A 19,719-nucleotide genomic window follows, 5' to 3' on the forward strand; every position below is an offset into this window, starting at 1 on the left:
CCAGCAATGGGAACTTCGCGTATAATTTAGCATTCTCCCGTATATCACTTATTCTTTTCTTTTTTGCGCACTTCCAACTATTCCACGTAGTACTTGCTATCTCCGAGCTCCCACCAGCACAAATGTCGAGTAACTTTTTCTACCAAGGCTTAGACAGATGAGAAGAAATCAATTAGCGTTTTCGTCACTGCTATGATTTGAACTCATAATATTTGCAGCCATCTCATTCATCAAAGAAGATTATGCCAGTTATCTGGACAATAGGGTGAGGAAAGATAAAAAGAACCAATATTAGCCGAGAAATCCAGGGACAAATATAGTTGATCCACAATATAGCTAGAGAAGAGATTGAAAATTATGAAATGATCAGTTTAGCGAAGTTGCTTAAGAACAAATCAAAGTTACTGAAAGAACTCCAACTATTGTTTACTAATTAACAGCTTCAACATATTATGTCGCTAGAAAGTAGAGAAATACACAGCTAAAGACTGAGGTGTTACTACTACCTCCTAGTTAATTCCGACATGAGGTGGGTGTACCATTTACCAAAACACTTCAGCCACCATTGCTGAATGAACCTTAAGAGCAACATGACTCAGGCATAAAATATCCATACCACACATTCAAACACAGATCTAGCAATAAAGCGGAAGGGCAGAAAGGTCTTGCAGCACGATGCTGAGGCATATCGTGAACTCTTAGAACCGTAAGTAAGAGATATACGAATAATAGGATATAAATTTCAAGTAGATAACATTAGTATATATTATTAAAAACCGGTTCATAATTGGCATTTCATATTTTAGAAGCAAGATAAGGTTGATCAATAACGCGCGGTCGAGTAGCATAAAAACTATGTGTGAGATAAATTGAGCAGGAAATCAAGCTATATAAGGGCTTAAATTTGTCAAAAAGCATCAGGTATACCAAATTTGCAGGCTTGGTCCCAATACTATCGAAACAAAATTTGAATTTGTCAATATGAAATTCAAGAAATCAAGGCTAAAGAGAGTTGGGAAAGAAGCTCAAGCTGTGAGTTCCAGAATAGCGATTCTCTAAACAAAATATTAAGAGACATAAAATAACTTTTCTCATGGGATTAAAAAAAAAAAAAAGATGAAACTCATTGCAGAACCAATTCCAAATCTGGCCTGTGTCAGAAAAAGATAAGATGTAAATATAGATATACAGCAAAAACTTACCCGGATAATCTGGGCCTTCTCTTCAACCAACATGAATGCCATATATTGCAGTTCCACGGAAATCAAAACTGTAACCAAGATTAGCCCACAAAGATTTTGTAGAAGCATTAAAGAAATCCTTCAGCCATCAATTGAAGAAAGAAAAGTCGGATTCTACCGTCAAGTTACAAACATCGATAATCAGGCAATTAGGTCATCTATTGCCAACACAAGGGGGAGGATCCCCTAGATAATCTCACCAGCAATCCTTCTTGTTAGAGTCTAGTGTCCGTACAAGGAAACCAATTGGAAAGGTCAACTATAAATTAGAATCAGAAATTTTAAGCTAGGCTATAGAATTAGTCCATGAAATTGGGTCGGACGAATTTAGGATCAAATTCTAGTTTTTGTGCCAATTTCATGACAATGAAACAGAAGATTTGGAGTTGAAAAATCCAATTCTATTTTGATCCCTCAATTATCAGAGCAAGAATAAAAACCGCATTATTTCACGTTTCCATCTTCAAATCCAAGAAATTCTTGACTACCAGGATTAACTTTGGATTATCCACTAGTAGTTCCCTATATGCTACCGGAGTAATATTACTAGTCTCCCCTCCCCCCCAAAAAATCCAAATTCACTTAAAAGACTGGTTTTCATCAGAACAATCATCATCAATTTCTGACAACTCGAGATCCGACGGATTAGATTCGCTTGCTGAATCGTTCTCCTCTCCTATCTCGGCATTTCGTTTTTCTCTTGTGCTTCTTGAATCATCAAGGATAGAGTGAGCACTCCGATTATTTGGGTCACCATATAGGGCAACATGTCTGTAGTAGAGTTCAAGTTCCTTCTCAGCAATGGCAATGAAACGTCTCACAGACTCTAGCGATTGCTCATATTTGGATTTTTCCAACGCCTGAAGAAAGAGAATTGACCAGTAATTCTTACTATGGTTGATGCAAAAATAGATAAAACAAAGATATAGGCAAACAGGACAGAGTCAAACAGCATTAAAAGTCAAATCCTCATATTTTAAGTAAATGAACTGATTCCCAGATAAGGAGCATTAAACATGTGAGGAACAGAGTATGGGCCTAATAAATGTCTGTGAGTACACAGTGATGGCAAAAACGGTACGTACCCAAAGGCCTATTTGCAGAATAAGATCGTTACTATGTTTTGCTGAATATAAGTAACAGATATAATTTTGTTATCTCTCCAAGTGAAATAAAAGACATATTTGGTATACATACATGAGAAGAAAATGATGATGTAAAGCTCACAACATTTAGATTCAATTTCAAACTAAAAAATTCAATGGCTAACATAGTGCAACCAAATCTCACAGTTCCAACCATCACCAAACAAATTGCAAGAACCAACCCGATAATTTCATGTAAATTTATGACAAATGAAGCAGTAAAGAACATTGATGGAAAGGGATGAAATTGCAAACTGTAACGGGGTATATATGGCGCAATGAAGGGCCTGGTTCTTTTGTGATGTAGAGTGTATAACTGAAGTCACAAAACTGTAGGAGAGTGGATGTTGAGGTGGATTTCAGATGATCTACCCAGATATATTAACTCAACTGCATATATAAGCCAGGTCAACAATCAGCTGTGCTACATGGATTCAGTTACAAGAATGTATAAGATATCCATACTGTTACCGGTAAGTGCCATTTTTGCTAATTTTCAGAAAATTTTAAAATTATCCACACAAGTACCAACACCTATGTACTACCTGTTTGGCATGGTAGATCGAGAAAATGAAGGATCCATGCAACATAGACTAAGTAAAAAGTCAATCGAAGGAGAACCACAGTGAAAGCTGGTGGGAAAGATTAGAGGTTTGATCTTTGATGATAGAAGGGCTATGCAAACTGAGACTTGAAAAAGTTAACTTGTGCATAAATGCATGATGAGAAGCAATTACTTGGTACTTATAGAAAGTTAGCTCTAACAAACTTACCCTCTTCTTCGATAGTGTATCAATAGGAGACATAACTTCGGGCTGCACATAATCCCTTCCTCTGTAAAAAACTATTGTATCATCTGCCATTATCTGAATTGGGACCCCACCACTCAGTCTTGCAATTTCATCGGCATATTCTTGGATTTGACCAGGTTTGCAGGGTTTGCATATGACTTTGACAGTTTCATGTTTTTTCCAGTGTAGATGCATATTAAGAATAACACCTCCAAAGACTCCCCTTCTGCCAATTGGCACATAATTAGACTTTTTCTGCGCCATCCTTTTAATATAGAATCGTTCTTCACCAGTGAGAAAGTGTGGCTTAACCTTAGGACCTTGAACTTTGGAAACCTCATATCGCTTTAGTCTCTCAATTAGCATGGCTTCTTTGACTTTTGCCTGACCCAAGCCAAAACATCTCAGTTTTTGTTAAAATAAACAACAAAATTTGTTTCATATGGCAGTCAAACGGAAAATGGAAATATAACAAATCTTTGCTTCTATAAACACAAATATAGGGTGACCAAACCGAATTCTTCACCTAAACCAGGAAAAAGGTAAGATAGATACAAAACCTAAACCATGAAATGTCATCCATGCCGCAGTGAGGCAGCAACCATGTATACAGGCACACTTGATGTAACTTGGTTTTCAGTAAATGACACAAAAGTTAAAAGTAATTAGAAAGCAAAGAGACTCCTTCCTTTCTCCAGTAATAATTGTACTCAAATAATTATTTCCAGACGGAAATATAGACAAAACAGATCTTTGCAATTACTACTAAGGTTAAGCTCCAACAACACAGCCAAGAAGAGAAGGAAAAAAGACAAAGGCCGGTTTAATAATGCTTCTCCAATCTCACTCTAATTTCCGAGCACCAAATGTAAAAGATTACTCAGAGAAATCCAACAATAACAACAGAAAACTTATGAACATGTCTATTTTGTCATTTTCCTCCAACTTCCTGTTTCTTCCTTCCAACTTCCTATTTCTTCCTTCCAACTTCCCCTTCTAATTCCTTTCTTGTCAACCAAATTGAAGAAAATAGGTCGAACTCATCCCCAAGATTCATATTAGATCATTACCCTGCCCAAGTTTTTCAATTCAGTTCATTCTCTATGCAGATTGTTAAGCTAATATAACGATAACAATCATATAGGTCCAAATGGAACGGGATGGATATCGAGAAGTCATACAGTCGAGACCAAATAGTTCGAGATTAAGCCATAGTTGCACTAGCTACAGTGCTAATAGTAAAAAACAACTCAATCCCAAACAAGTTGGGGTAGGTTATATGAGTCCTCAGCAGCAGCAGTAGTAGTGTTGGCAAAAGTCAATCATTGGCTCTAACAGTTAAAAAGGAAAAATCTTTAACTCACATTTTCAATCTTCTGCTTAATTCTTTCTTCAGGAGTGTCAAACTTCTGCTTCTTCTTCTTCCCCTTAACACCAAGCCTTCTTGGATCTCTCTTATTTGCAGCATTTCTCTTCTTCTTCTCTCTCTTCCTTTGCAGCTTCAGCCTCTTCTTTGTCTTCCATTTCTCCTTCTTTGGTGCCTCCACTTCATGTGTCTCAAACTTGGGTTTCCCATCTCTTGTTATAACAAAATTCACACTTCCATGGCTAAAGTTCCTCAATTCCCAACATGGGTTTTGTGGGATTAAGCTATTCTGAGGCACTAACCTTGACAAGTGCAAAAAGCTTTCTGGGTTTCCAAGAATTGGCCTGAAAATGGAGACGATAGTGAGAAATAATAAAAACTATATTGGACATACTCCGGATAATCAAAATTAACTAGAAAAAAAAAAGGATATTAGCTTTACTTGTAACAGGAAGAGGAAGAGGACAGAGGCTTGTGAAGTGAAAGTAAGAGAAGTCTTCGAAAACCTCGAAACAGAGGATTTGCCATACAACGTCGTTGTTCGCCGTTCAACGGGGCCGCTGGTGAGCTATTTCACGGTGACAGGGACAGTGAAGACTGTTGGAGTTAGGCTATTTAGCAATGGATACAAATAAAAGGGAAATATACCATGCAGACTAGAGCTGGCAAATGAGCGGGACAGATTCAACATGAACGGCCTGAAAACGGGTTAGAAAAAAACAGATCAGCTATCCAACTCACCATGTTTCACGGATAAATAATGGGTCGAGTGACAGATAATACAGGTACGCATATTATCCAGCACCAGTTTCAGCAAACATAGTCCAATTCTAGCATATAAAAAAGCTACTTATCCACTGAAGAGAAAATGTACAACCTAAGGGCAATATAGTAAAAAAGAAGTTCAAACTGGCTAAATTTAGCATCTACAATTCTTGAGAAAATGAAAAAACTGGCCCCTTATGTTTGAGGGTAGGTTCAAATAATCCCTTAAGTATGCACTGAACCGTTTTGGTCCTTTAAGTTGGCCACAAGTTAACGCTTTTAGTGTCCGTCAAATGTTTAACATTTTATATTCATTAGATTTGACAGGAATTATGGGAAATGGGTCATTCCACAAAATGTTTAGGAAGCTTAAATGGGAAAGCTCAAATGAGCCACCATGAGGTACATTCCCACATAAACGGTGGAGCACTCCAAGCTTTTTGTGAAGGTTTGGAAATTGAGTTCATACCGGATACCAACAGTGTTATGAAAAGCGAAAAGCGCAAAAAAACTCTTAGGTCAGCTGGGGCTTTAAGCGCAAAGCGCAAATAAAGCATGGGCTTTAATGAAAAAAGGCGCAATGGTGCAAAAATACAAATATTTATATGTGTAGTCCAAGACTAATAATAATAAGCATGAATAACAAATATTTGGACAAAGAAATTGTAAAACCATTACAATAAAGTGAAATATCAATTGTCTAGTGTCACCTCTTCAAGAGAGGCTCATTGGCAAGGAAAAGTATGGCTTAGAGCCTTGATGATGACACTGAAGCGCACATAAAGCGAGGCGAAGCGCTCAACATGTTTTGAGCCTCGCTTCAGGGCTTAAGCGCGTCTTTGACAACACTGGATACCAATATTAGAGAAACGTTAATGGTTATTCCAAATGTATGTAACATAATTTTGCAAAAATCAATTTGCTCACTAAACGAGTAATATTGGAGCTATGAAGACATAGAGTGATGGAACTAGTGTTTTACATTATTATATTTTGTTTACTTTTAATTAAGGATAACTTTTTCTATTTTTGTAGTGAAATTCATGAAAATACCCTGCTTATCTTGGGTCATATATAACGCTGTGACAACTTGAGTTGATTTAGCTTATGAAGTAACTTATAAACTGTGTAGATTATAGCATATAATAAAACAATAGCAGTACATGAATATATAGGTAACTGCTTCAAGAGGTTCTATAGAAAATGGTATTCTGACTTGTTTATGTGGTTTTCCAGTGAGATTTGGCTGGTTTTTCAGCCATGGCTATTTGTTAAGAGATTATCTATAAGTTGAGCGATTTTATATTGACAAAAAAATAGTTTAGTGACTTTTGAGGAAAAAACTATAGTTCAATGACGATTTGAAGAATTCCAAACTCAAACTCATATGTTCAAATCCTGGATCTATCATTGCTTGAGAGCAACTTTCCCAGTATAATATCATATTTCCCTCAATGTTTTCCTGATAGCAGAAATTGTCATTGAGTTTGGATCTAGATATTTCATATTCAAAACTTTCAAACTCAAATGTTAAAAGGTCCTGCTAAAACTTCATGTTTAAATAGCTTTTTGTGTTGCATAATTCAGGCTTTGATAGTGTCATTCCAGACTACACTGGAACTGTTTGTAGAATCTCCAAGTGGATTTAGAGAAATTTTGGATGGGTTGGATAAAAAAAAAAAAATACATAGTGCATTTTGAATCCTGCCGCAAACAAAGGCCTGATATTTAAGTAGTGAAGAAAGATAGAGGGGCGAGCCTATTATCCATCGAGTTTTGAACCATGTGCCTCTAGGCCAAGATATTTCAATATTTTGAAGTAACCAAACAGCAAAAGAAAAAATAACATTTCCACGTTTTGGTTCGTCCCTTTTAGGGACCAAGCCTACTGTAGAAGGGCTGTTAAGTGAGTTAAAAAGAAATCCATTTTGTCCCTTCAAAGTTTTTCTGCCCCAGAATTCTTAACTTAAAATATCGTTCTTCCAAATTTCGTGGTTCCTACTTCGTAGGTCCTAATAGAAATATTAAGACTTATGGGTCCCCTAAACATTTTTGTAAAGGACATAATCAAAAGTCCAAACTGGATTACTTTATTAAAATGGAAAATAAGAGACCTACTTGATTTGGATTTGCCAAAACCAGCTCCAATTCCATGAAAGAAAACAGCTTCAGTTCGCCAAAAGCAGCTTCTGTTCTTCAATTCAGCAGAAACAGCTTCAGTTAAGCAAATATAGCTTTAATTCTGCAACCAAAAAAAAAACTTCCGTTCAGCAAATATAGCAGCAGTTCAGCAAAAAAACAGCTTCGGTTCAGCAAATACAGCATCAGTTCAGCAAAAAACAGCAGCGATTCAGCAAAAAACAGCATCAATTCAGCAAAAAAACAACAGCGATTCAGCAAAAACAGCAGCGATTCAGCAAAAAAAACAACTTAAATTCAGCAAAAAACAGCTACGGATCAGCAAATGCAACAGCATTTAAGCAAAAAGGCTAAAATAGTGTGTGCGCCCCATTACATGTGATCATTAGCTACTGCAGTATACACAAATTTAGTGATCAATATTCTACTCAAAACCACCCTGCACTTAATCCTTATCAATCCCCACGGACAAGGGCGGAGCAAAGAACCCCCTTCCGCGGAAAATTATACTGTATATATAAGGTTAAAAGTATATATAGTATATGTTGAATCCCCTTGGTGAAAATCCTAACTCTGCCACTCCCTACGGACTTTGGTTACTCAGACTACACCACATAGGTCGAATTTCCAGTGTAACAATTCGTCGAGCACCTCGTGTTCACAACATATTTAGTGCAGTGTGTACACAGAAGAGGGATCACGTACCCTCCCAAATTTCAGGAATTAAAGTTCTGTATAGCAAACCTAACATCGCAAAACAGTAGCTCAACATTTTCACTTGAATTCCTATGTGACAATTCATCGAACACCTCATGTGCACAACATATTTAGTACAGTCTGTACGCCTACAAGGGGTCCAAAATTCGGCAATTATATAGTCCGATATAGCAGCTAACCATTGAAGACAGCTAACATCACAAAGCAAATTAAAACAAGAGCTCAACATTTTCACACCCAATTTTCAAACTACTATGGAAATTGTGGCGCAGTTTAAAATATGTGCGTGTTAAGACACCAAGACTTTGTTAATTTACCTGAGCGCGCTTCTCAAAACTGTATGTGTGCACCGATATTATTTGCTGTGACTTTATACCATGTTCCTTCCATCCCAATCCAATTTAACTCTGTTACTTTCCTTCTTGGTATGTGATTTCTACATTTACATTTGAAAATTCAAAATCATAAGCATTTTATTACATTAGATACATTTTTGGATGGGTTAAAATGAATTAAGCGGGTCAAAAGTTATTTGAGCTGAAAATGGGTCATAACCCAATCAACTCAAATCTTACTAAGTTTTAATTTGTTTATTTGTTTATTCTTTTATAATACTAGTCTCTCAGCACGTGCGTTACATGTGTATATTATGCTAAAAAATTAACTTTTCGGAACAATATAAATAATATTAAAATATGTGTCTGATGAATTACACTAAATTTGAAAGGGGAAAAATGCAAGTTTAAATTTATGAACAATGACCCTCTTCGACCGACTTGATTGTTGAACGTAAAAGATTAGATATCTTTTGAACATGTGAAGTTAAACAACTAAATTTAGTTTCTTAGGTACAATATGTAGTGAGATTAATTCTAATGTTATCTAGTACAAACCCGTGATATGATCATATCTAACTTATTATTTATAGACGATGTTATCGGTATATTTCAACTTTAAGAGTTCCCGGGATGCATAGTTTGGAGAAACAAATTAAAAATTCAATGATGAATTGAAGCCGAACTCAATATCAATCAGAATAACAAAAAATTAGTTTGCATTCTTCCGAGATCATACATAAGGACAAATTAACGTCCAAATCTGAAGATGGTAAGTAATTTCATCGATTGGATGTATAGCTTTATGATAACACTTCTGAAAAATTATATATGGCAAGGAACAGCTTATTACCACAACAATCATAAAGAGAAACAGAAAAAGAGATAAACTCACCTAATTTTACACTTGCGACTTCATTATGTGATGCAGATGGAATTCAATTGAAAAATATTAAATGATACTAACAATGTTCTTATATAGGAAAAGAACTGATAATACTTTGTTAGACATAAAAGAAAGGAATAAGAGATGCAAGCTACCATTATACACTTCTTTAATTTGCTAAGAGGCCTGTAAAAAGGCTTATCTATTTACAATTCTATAAATAGCTGATTCATCGTATTGCACTCCATTCAATTTAATACTTAGCATTTATTTAAAGGTATATTTACAATTTTTGTACAAAATATTAAAGGAGTAGTTTTTGATTGAAGGATAAAAATATCATTTAATTTTTTATGGCATTTTCGTAATCTAACTTTTCATTTAAGATCTTTCCACTTTTATAATAATATGACTAGTTAATTTGTTCACACTTCGCGCGGTCATAAGAGACCTTTTTAAATCTACGAAATATATCATTTTTTAATATAGTTGAGATAGAAGATATAAAGTTTTTATTACAAAGATAAAAAAGAAATTGACATTAAGAATTAACTTACTTTGGTACACCGTGGAATCAATGAATAACCGAGGAAGCAGACACTGAAGTATCATGTGTAGTCATAAAAAGATATCTTAATGTTTCAGATCGTATGCTCTCTTACCTCATTTCTAATACAAGTTTCCAATTGGAGGCAATGCATTTGCAGCAAATGCAAGAGCAAAATAAATAATTTTCAGTTTGCTCAATGAGTTCAATGTTTACTCTAAATAAAAATCATAAAATTTGAATATTCTGTTGGATGCGCTAATTGTAGAATGATACCAGATGATGAAAGCCCGTGCCCAACATTTTTTGTTTTAGTCTGTCTAAAAAAGAATGATATATTTTTATGTTTAGAAATCATTTAACTTGAAACTTCCCCTTTTACCTTTAATGAAATGATTTAAATCCACACAAATAGGGGTGTTCATGGTCCGGTTTGACTCGGTTTTTGGTTAAAACCAAACCAAACCAAACCAATTAAGTCGTTTTTTTTCTAACATTCAAACCAAACCAAACCGTCATAGTATAAATTCTATCGGTTTTGGTTTTGTCGGTTTTATCGGTTTGGTTCGGTTTTTCCGATTTTTTTCGCATTTTAAGAATGTATTAATACAAAGAACCTTCGAATCAAATGATAATTAAGTATGACTTTGACTATGATCCATTCAAATCTAAGAATCTTCTTAACTAATTCATTAACTTTATTTAGGTATAGGCCTATGGCTTGGGTATAGGAATTACAGAAACATAACATCTACGTTTCATGATTCTAGTTACCTCCCTACATATAGCCTTTTGATATTACGTAGCCCCTCAAGAATTTCCGTTATCTAGACTCATCGTGTTTATAAAGCATTGAGAAGAAAGCACAGAAGTTAAAATGGAAAATGATAAACAGAAAGACAAAGTCATTTACCAAATCTTTTTAAATTCCTATTGCCATTTGCTTCCCCTTAATTTGTTACGGATAAAATGCTAGCTTATCAGTACTAATTCAGATGGCATGTAAATGAAGGAACCGTAAAGTTGAATAAGGCGAAAATTCTATATTACCTTTAGCAAATTTCTTTTTATTTTACCTTAAACTTAAATGGGCTACACTTTTCTTTCTAATTATTTGAATTTGTATTGGACTTGGAATGAGCCAAATTATATATATATATATATATATATTTTAAATATGTATGTATCTATCGGTTTGGTTTGGTTTTGGTTCGGGTTTTTTTGGTTTAACACCAAACCAAACCAAATGTTATCGGTTTTTTAAAATTTAAAACCAAATCAAGTCAAACCAAGTTGGTTTTCGATTTATTAAGTCAGTTTGACTCGGTTTACCAGTTTGGATCGGTTTTTCGGTCTCATTTGAACACCCCTACACACAAATATCTATGACTTGTTTTAGACCATAAGTTTCAAAGATCTTTCCTTTTTTTTTTAAACTTCGTGCCTAGTCAAACTATGTCACATAAATTAAGACAGAGAGAGTACCTTTTAGTAATATAATTATGTAATTTTTATTATAGAAAGTATTATAATTGAATTAATTGAAAATATCAATAAATTATTTTACTTAGTCCGCTTCTTCCATATATGACTTTCTTGGTTTGGTTCTCCAATTGAAAGATTTGAAATACACCTTCTCCTACCGAGTTTCATGCCATCATCTCTTTCTACTCAATAATACAGAAAAGCGCTTTCATGCGTTAGCATCTGTTGTAGTCTTAAATTTTTAAATATAGACCAACTTCATCATTTTAAGAAAATATGTGTATATGTTTCTTGACCGTTTATATTTCGTCTTCTTGATGTTATTTCTCATTATTTGTGTGAGACGTATGTGTCTTAAATTAGTGCATTTTTATCCTTACCCAAAAGTATAAGTTTTAAATCTTTTGGTTTTATGACTTCTCTAGCGGGTTTTGTGTTCAATTTAAATCGTTATTTTTTTTTCCTGAATTTCTCTTCTTTAAATTTTCTTTAAGCGTACCTTTACCATTTTCTGCACTTATTATCATTATTTAAATGTCCTTTTTTTTATAGAAAGTATTATAATTCAATTAATTGAAAATATCAATAAATTATTTTACTTAGTCCGCTTCTTCCATAAATGACTTTCCTGGTTTGGTTCTCCAATTGAAAGATTTGAAATACTCCTTCTCATACCGAGTTTCATGTCATCATCTCTTTTACTCAACAACACTGAAAAGCGTTTTCATGTGTTAGCATCGGTTGTAGTCTTAAATTTTTAAGTATGGATCAACTTCATCATTTTAAGAAAATATGTGTATACGTTTCTTGACCGTTTATATTTCGTCTTCTTGATGTTATTCCTCATTATTTGTATGAGACGTATGTGTCTAAAATTAGTGCATTTTTATCGTTACCCAAAGGTATAAGTTTTAAATCTTTTGGTTTTATGACTTCTTTAGCGATTTTTATGTTCAATTTAAATCATTATTTCTTTTTCTCGAATTTATCTTCTTTAAATTTTCTCTAATCGTACCTTTACCATTTTCTGGACTTATTATCATTATTTAAATGTCCTTTTATTTTTTTGCAATTGTCTCCGATTTTTTGACGTGGACCCCACCTTATTATTTTTTTTTTTTTTAATTGTCTCCTACTTCTTCACGTAGACCCCACCTTCATTTTTTTTTATTTAACTATTATAGAAGAGTGGGTAGACGACGACCCCATGCCCAACCCACTCTAATTAACTTTTATAGAAGAGTGGGTGGACGATGATCCCATGCCCAATCCATTCTTCTATAATAATAGAAATATTCACTAATATAATAAACAAAATGATATACACTAATTTTCTTGGACTGATGCTTATGAGCGTTTTTTATAACACCTTCCCCACTTTAGTACTGATTGAGTTTGTCCCAATGGTAACACATGGTTTTTTTTCCAGCAAAAGTTATAAGAGTTCTCAGTTTCTTGTCACACGTCTTGTAAAACCTTTATAGTCTCTACAGTTTTACTGAATGGTCGCTCCCTATTTCACCGGTGTCCCATGTTGGCAACTGTCCTGTCACTAATTGAATGTACGGTTGTAGACCTGCACAATAATCATATTTGTATCATTACTAAAGTTCCAGTAACATGAGACATGTAAGACTACTGTTACACTCCATAATAATCCGTGCTACTTGAAGTAAAACAAGAAAGAATGAGTTAAGAAGGTTCAAGGAAAGTTAATCGAGTTAGTAAGAATATCGTTATATATATGTTGCCTTAAGTATCCCGAGGTGACATGATAACCTAAAGGATTTGAAATCGCGTTATGAGTATGTATATGAGGTAATGTGAGTGACCTTTTAAAGTATTTGAGATTATTAGTAATGATATAGAAGATGGACAAAAGATATGAATATACTTTTGCGATTGGAGTTTCGTCGAAGCTTTGTGAGTTCTCTAGTTATGTTTAAGGTTATTGTGATTCTATGGACCCTTCGAGATGCGTATATGGATTGTTATGGATGTATATGAGTGTGTATATGTATGTATAAGAGGTTACATGAGGTTGGAAGAGGATTAGAAGTTAAACGAAATGAATCAGAACAACTTCAGTAAAATCTCGGACCCGATTTTAGCCTATATTGTAGGAGGCATATCTCCTAGTATATGAGGAGTTTTAAGGTGTTTCAAAAGCCTAAAATTAAGTTCATCGAGTCTAGTTTGCAACGCAACAAACCGCTCGTCAAAATGATATCGGGATAAGGAGATATGGACGATGTAAGTTGGGCTGAGTGGGGATTAAGACTTAAATATCCACAAATTTATCACTAGTGGCCGTGTGGGCCCCACTACCACATGGAAGAATCTGATTTTTGCCATGCTTTAGTGGGGGAAACGTTCAAGACCATCTTGGGCAGCAAAATGACCTACTTTGTTGACCAAAGTTGCATGCCACAACTCATTTTCCCAATTCCACAAAGTGAGCAAGAGAGAGAAGCTCTCATCTTCACCAAATAGAGAAAGAGAGCCACGGCCATGGCAACTCCACCACCAAAAAACGTCCAGCCTTCTATGTTCCTTCTTTCCATTAAACCCCTAAAGTGTTCTACACCTTCACCATTATGTTTCAAGTGAAGAAGAAACCATAAACATGCCATTCATGCTCCTATAAGCTCACGGCCAGATTTGAGTTCTCCAAGTTGATTAAAAAAAAAAAAAAACTCTACAAGTGTTTTGACCCTTAGAAAGGTGCATAGAAACGTGAAAGTGGTCATTGATATAGCAAGAACAAGTGTTAAAATTCAAGAAGAGAGTTTGAGGGGCTAGCCGATTGAAGAAGTTAGTTACAAGGTAAGAATGATCATTTTTCTTGTGTTGTATGATAATTTGAAGGTACAATTCGTGCATGTTGTTGTTGGATTGTTGTTGTGGTTGAAGTTGGGGGGTGAGCCGTGAGCTTGGTGAAGTCATGGTTTGTTTCATTTTGCATGTATTGTTGATGGATTGAATGTGTGTCAACATATGTAAATGAACAAAGATTGTAGAAGTTTGTTTATGATGTTGCATGTTGGTATTGGACTGTTTTTCTTGAATTTGAAATGAGCCGTGTGTTGTAGAGTTAAATGGAATCATGCTTAATCTTCTTGTACATGTATTGAGAATGGATTGAATGTGTTGAAGTATGGATAAATGGATGAAAATCATGAAGATGTTGTAGTTGTGTTGAAGCCGTGTAGGGGGACTGTTTTAGGGGAATTTATGGACTGTTTTGTGTCATATTTTGATTGTTGTTGTTATGGACATTATGGTGTATTGTATGCATGTTGAATATGTGAATGGAGGTGTTAAAGAAACGAATCATGTTGAAGTATACAAGCAGTCCAAAACCGTGGACTGTTTTGAGGTTAGAAGTGAATTAGTGTATGTTGAATGTTGATTATTGTTGTGAACGTTTAGTGGAAGTGAAGTTTAATGATTCAAGTTGAAATTGAAATGGTTTGTGGGCTGTTGTAAGAATGAAAATGATACTAAAACAGTTCCAAGAATCGTAAAGGTAATGTGGTTAAATGTGTTGTTGTCGTTGTAAGTTAAAACTGGAAAATTACTAAGTGAAAATAGTATTGTGGTATGTGCTGTTTGGCCGTGAGTTTGGGACTGATTTGAATGACGTACAAGCTGTCTAAAGTCCCTTAAGTCATGTTTAAACAAGTTCGGATTGATACATGAAACAATGACTAGCAATATTAGCTTGTAGCACTAGTTGGTTTGAATGCGAACGAAACGTCGTTTAAATGTTAGAAAGGGATTGTGAGCGTCAAAATACGTATTGAATTCCCTCGTAGACTAATTGTAGCTCTTGATATCTTGATATAGGATAAGTGTTTTTGGGCAGCAAGTACAAGTTATAATACGACTAAACGCTAAAGGTATGTAAAGCCTATTCCTTCTTTCTTTTGGCATGTCCTAGACGTAAGTATGAAATGATATGAACCTTGGGGTAAATTCTATTCTCTAGTTCCATGCATGACTTATGATTCTATATTTCCTTAATGCTATTGTCACGAGCCTACTACACGATTGACTAATGAATGATGTATAGAAGTTCCTACTCTTAAAAGAATGGCATGAACAGAAGCATACTTGACTTTCAAAAACTACATCATGGAAATTGATACATGTACATGAAAGCTGAAACGTTCCATGCTATGGCTTATAATGAGAGTTGAAAAGAATTGAATATGATTATTATCCCAATACTTTAGAGCTGGTTAGTTGCTTATCTATTGAGTCTCAAAAGATGAATTGCATATATGTGGTTGCTTATTATTCTGCTCGTGCTTACCGCTATATCCTTCACTGAGTCCCGGGCCAAGACACGTTTTCGTGCGCATGTTTACTATATTATTCACCGAGTCCCTCACTAGAGGGCCGGGACACGTTATATATATATGACATGATGACATGATGATATGATGATATGATGATATGATGATATGGAGATGGTGGCCAGGAGGGCATATATTCCTTATTACCGAGTCCCTTACTAAAGGGCCGGGACACGTATATGTTTATGTTTATGATGCTATGATTATAATTACCGAGTCCCTCATTAAAGGGTCGGGACACGTTATATATGTTATATACGGAATTATTATGCAGCATTGATTACAAAACACTATGTTGATATTGATATGAGAACGATACAGATGAAATATGTTCACAGGCAAGTTTTTATGAAATTCTGTTTGTTGCATTGAGTCTTATACACCTTGTCTCAGTATGAGTCTATTACTATGTTTCATGCTTTACATGCTCAGTACATATTCCGTACTGACCCCCTTTCTTCGGGGGGCTGCGTTCATGCCCGCAGGTACAGACGCTCGTTTTGGAGATCCGCCAGCTTAGGATATCTATTCAGCTACTTTGGAGTGCTCCTTTGTTCCGGAGCCTAGCTTGTGGTATAACTCCCTTTTGATGTATGTGTATGTGTTTATTCGGGGTACGGCGGGGCCCTGTCCCGTCACATGATACTGTCATTACTCTTAGAGGTCTGTAGACATCTGTGTGGGTCTGTGTATAGTTATTGTTGCGTTGTATGAACATGACTTATGTTTGGGGCGTACCCATTCGTGATGGCAGCCTTGTCGGCTTGCATATGTATGTATGTTTGGAATGTTGCGTGTAGTGGCAGCCTTGTCGGCTTGCGTATATATAAATATATGTTGTTGTTGAAAATGGTAACTCCTCAGGAGACAGGTGCTTATGACATACAGAATCGTGACAGCTTTAAAATAACGCCCTGCCTTTTTATACAAATAAGTTCATGATATGTTGGTTATAAAAGATTATAGTTAACAGGGAATATGAGTGTCCAACTCGGGCACTAGTCACGGCCTACGGGGTTGGGTCGTGACAACTACAATATAAATATGCTTTATATCCATCATTAGAATAGCAAGCGGAGTACCAAAAGATGTTCTATGCTTCATGGAGAAGGTAAAAGGAAAGAGTTCCCGATCAGAATATTCAATTTAGAGAAAACCATTACCAAACATAAAATGTGCATGGAACCAAACACTGTATCCAAATGCACATAAAGTGAAATGTTGATAAGATTTTCCTGGAAAGCACCTGCATTCTAATCGATCTTACCCTTATGCGGTGGGCAGCCGAAAAGGGAAGCAGGTTGCTGGAGGAATAGGTCTTATGTATCTCTTGTTTCATGTCGCTGATAGCTCCAAATAAACTTAAAGGATCTCTTATCAGGTCTCAACTAAACAAATTAATCTTACAAATTTGACTCTGTTAGGAAAAAATAATGAGAGAGGAGGTGAATGTGACATGCTAGTATCTCTTGTTTAAGCAATTAAGTCTAAATTCTTATCTTGTTCCACAACCTCAAGCAATTTCTTCTTCCCTATATGCTCATCTCTGTATACATGGTATTAACTACTAACACATCACATATTAGGTTTGATTTCAAATTAAGTACTCAAATCTAAAGATCTACCTTTTGCACATGAATTAAATTAATTAGCAAGTACTACATAAATATTGAACAAAAAAAAAAAAAACAATCAAGGAACCACGATTTTCTCTCTTGAAATCTTTTAAACTTTTGGGTTCAACTCTCATTCTCAACGTCGAACCAGTACAACTTTAAACTCCGGCCCATTAGACCGATCATCAATCAGCTGATCCTTTGAACTTCTAAATTTTATATGTGAAGAGAATTACTAATATTTTTTCTCACTCGTCTGTGTAGTTTGTCCAATTTTCAAGACCTTGTAGTAAGTCTTTTTGGTTCACACGCATCCAACTCCAATGCTTGCAACTTTACTTGGACACAATAAGATCTATAGTAGTATTTCATGATGAAACTATTCAAATCTTTCCCATTTAGATTATAGGTACAATAGTGTATTTGCCCGCGTTTCGTAATCCTGATAGATGTTTGTAAGCTCATAGTTTGTTATACGTAAATTTCTCCAATCATACAAGTTACACTACAAGAAAGTATAGAAATTGCAACAGCTCTTTTGGCAACAAAAATACTATAGTTGGCAAAAGTCAATATTTGACAACAACTTAGTTTTATTGTTGGCATATATGATGAATCTTTTAAAAATAAACTTTTTTTTTTGTTGCCAAAAATTTAATTTTGTTGCCATATAATATTGACTATTGTTGCAAAAAGTACTTTTGACAACTAAAAAAAAAGTTGTTGCTTGTCGTTGCAATAACAACTGTTGGGAAAAGTTTATGCAACAACAAAAAAATATTATTGCTGAAAGTACTTTGTGCAACAATAACCTATCTATGACAACAAAAAAAAAAATTGTTATCAAATGTCTTCTTTCTTGTAGTGTTACTAAAAGTATTAAGTAAACCCCAATGAAATATAAGCAAATCTCAAAATATACATGTTTTAGTCACACATAAATTTTAGGAACCAATGAAACTCAGTAAAGATATTAGCATCATGAAAAGAAACTCATTTTTCAAAAGAAAAAGAACTCATTATTGTTAGACAATCAAATATCCATTAATATTATCAGCAATGGAATCTATTCACCGGTCAAAATATTGTGCTTTAGAAGGGTAACTGCTAGAGTATGTGATGCTTAAGAGCAGGAATCTCCAGGAAGCAACAATAGAGATGATAACAGGAGAGCAAAATTGGCTATCCCTTTACTCATGGAAACCAAATTTGGCTGATTCAACTGACTGTTGGCCTACTTCTGTATCCTATAGTAGAGATGATAACAAGAGTCCTCTAGGCTTTCACTACATCGCAAAAGAGTATAACAAATATTAAGAGGAAGAAAATGTAAAATTCGGTCCTAACAAAACAGACAGAGCATCTTAACAAAAGGATTTTATTATTACTGTTTGAAGGAGATCATGGTTAAACATCTTCTATTACTGATCAGAAAATGATATATAGATATATCCATAAAAACAGGGGAAGGAATAAATGTATATCCATGAATACAGATGCGATAATAAACATAGATGTGAACTTGTGGTAAGTGTTTTTTTTTTTCATCTTGCAAGGGGAAAACATGGAGCATCTTATCAAATAGGGCAATGGTGCAAATATACCCCTTAACTTTGCAATTTAGAGTCAATATACTCCTCGTTAAAAAGGTGATGCAAATATACCTCTGCTGTTACACAAATGATGTAAATATACCCTTGTCGTTACACAAATGGTGCAAATATACCCTTTTCACTAGCAAAATGTTTTTTAAAAATCATTTAGCTTATTTTTAATCAAAAAAAAAAATGTTGCAAGGCTTTGATAAAATATATCTACCCATTTTTTTAGTATACTTATTTTTTTTTTAAAGTCACGAGGTAATTTCTTTCTAGTGGGTTGTCTGGTTCGTTTAAAAAAAAAACATCTCCTTGGCTTTAAAATAAATAAGTCGTGGGCGACACTCGCCCCTGGATGAAGCCACGTATTAAATGAACTGATTTATTTTATAATCACGTCATTATAATATATTTAACATAATAAACCCATTTTAATACCCAAACCCATTTTTAACCCCCGATACCCATTTTAACACCCCCAAACCCGTTTCAAATCACCCAAACCCATTTTAACATCAGACGCCCAAATCCTAGAAAACCAAACGACACCACAAACAACAAATCGTTCAATATTCGTCCTAAATCATATATTTTTATAGTTTACCTGCTCGATATTGTCGGATTTCATACAGTTTTTTAGTTTTTCTTCATCGTAAACCTATAATCGAAGTGTTGGTGATTGTTTGAACTTGGACGCTTCCAAGTTGGCTTTTTTGTTGACGTTTAG

The 19,719-nt window shown here is 34.8% G+C and overlaps 1 protein-coding gene across 3 annotated transcripts; it reads right to left on the minus strand.

Annotated features, from left to right (window-relative positions):
* Positions 1 to 1,620: 1,620 nt before the first annotated feature.
* On the minus strand, positions 1,621 to 8,693 carry LOC132630772 (uncharacterized CRM domain-containing protein At3g25440, chloroplastic). Of its 3 annotated transcripts, none has more exons than XM_060346361.1 (7): positions 8,482 to 8,693; positions 7,427 to 7,550; positions 5,192 to 5,241; positions 4,986 to 5,111; positions 4,542 to 4,887; positions 3,160 to 3,561; positions 1,621 to 2,101 (listed from the first exon to the last, which is right to left on the minus strand). In XM_060346361.1, exons 4-7 carry the CDS (start codon positions 5,069 to 5,071, stop codon positions 1,820 to 1,822), a joined length of 1,116 nt encoding a protein of 371 aa, XP_060202344.1. In that variant the 5' UTR covers positions 5,072 to 5,111; positions 5,192 to 5,241; positions 7,427 to 7,550; positions 8,482 to 8,693; the 3' UTR covers positions 1,621 to 1,819. The 3 variants fall into 3 exon arrangements, with proteins under 3 accessions (XP_060202344.1, XP_060202345.1, XP_060202343.1); XM_060346362.1 differs by having other exon boundaries at positions 7,423 to 7,550; XM_060346360.1 differs by having other exon boundaries at positions 4,986 to 5,241; positions 7,423 to 7,550; positions 8,482 to 8,690.
* Positions 8,694 to 19,719: the final 11,026 nt, after the last annotated feature.

The sequence above is a fragment of the Lycium barbarum genome, chromosome 3 (assembly GCF_019175385.1).
Source record: "Lycium barbarum isolate Lr01 chromosome 3, ASM1917538v2, whole genome shotgun sequence".
Taxonomy (NCBI): domain Eukaryota; kingdom Viridiplantae; phylum Streptophyta; class Magnoliopsida; order Solanales; family Solanaceae; genus Lycium; species Lycium barbarum.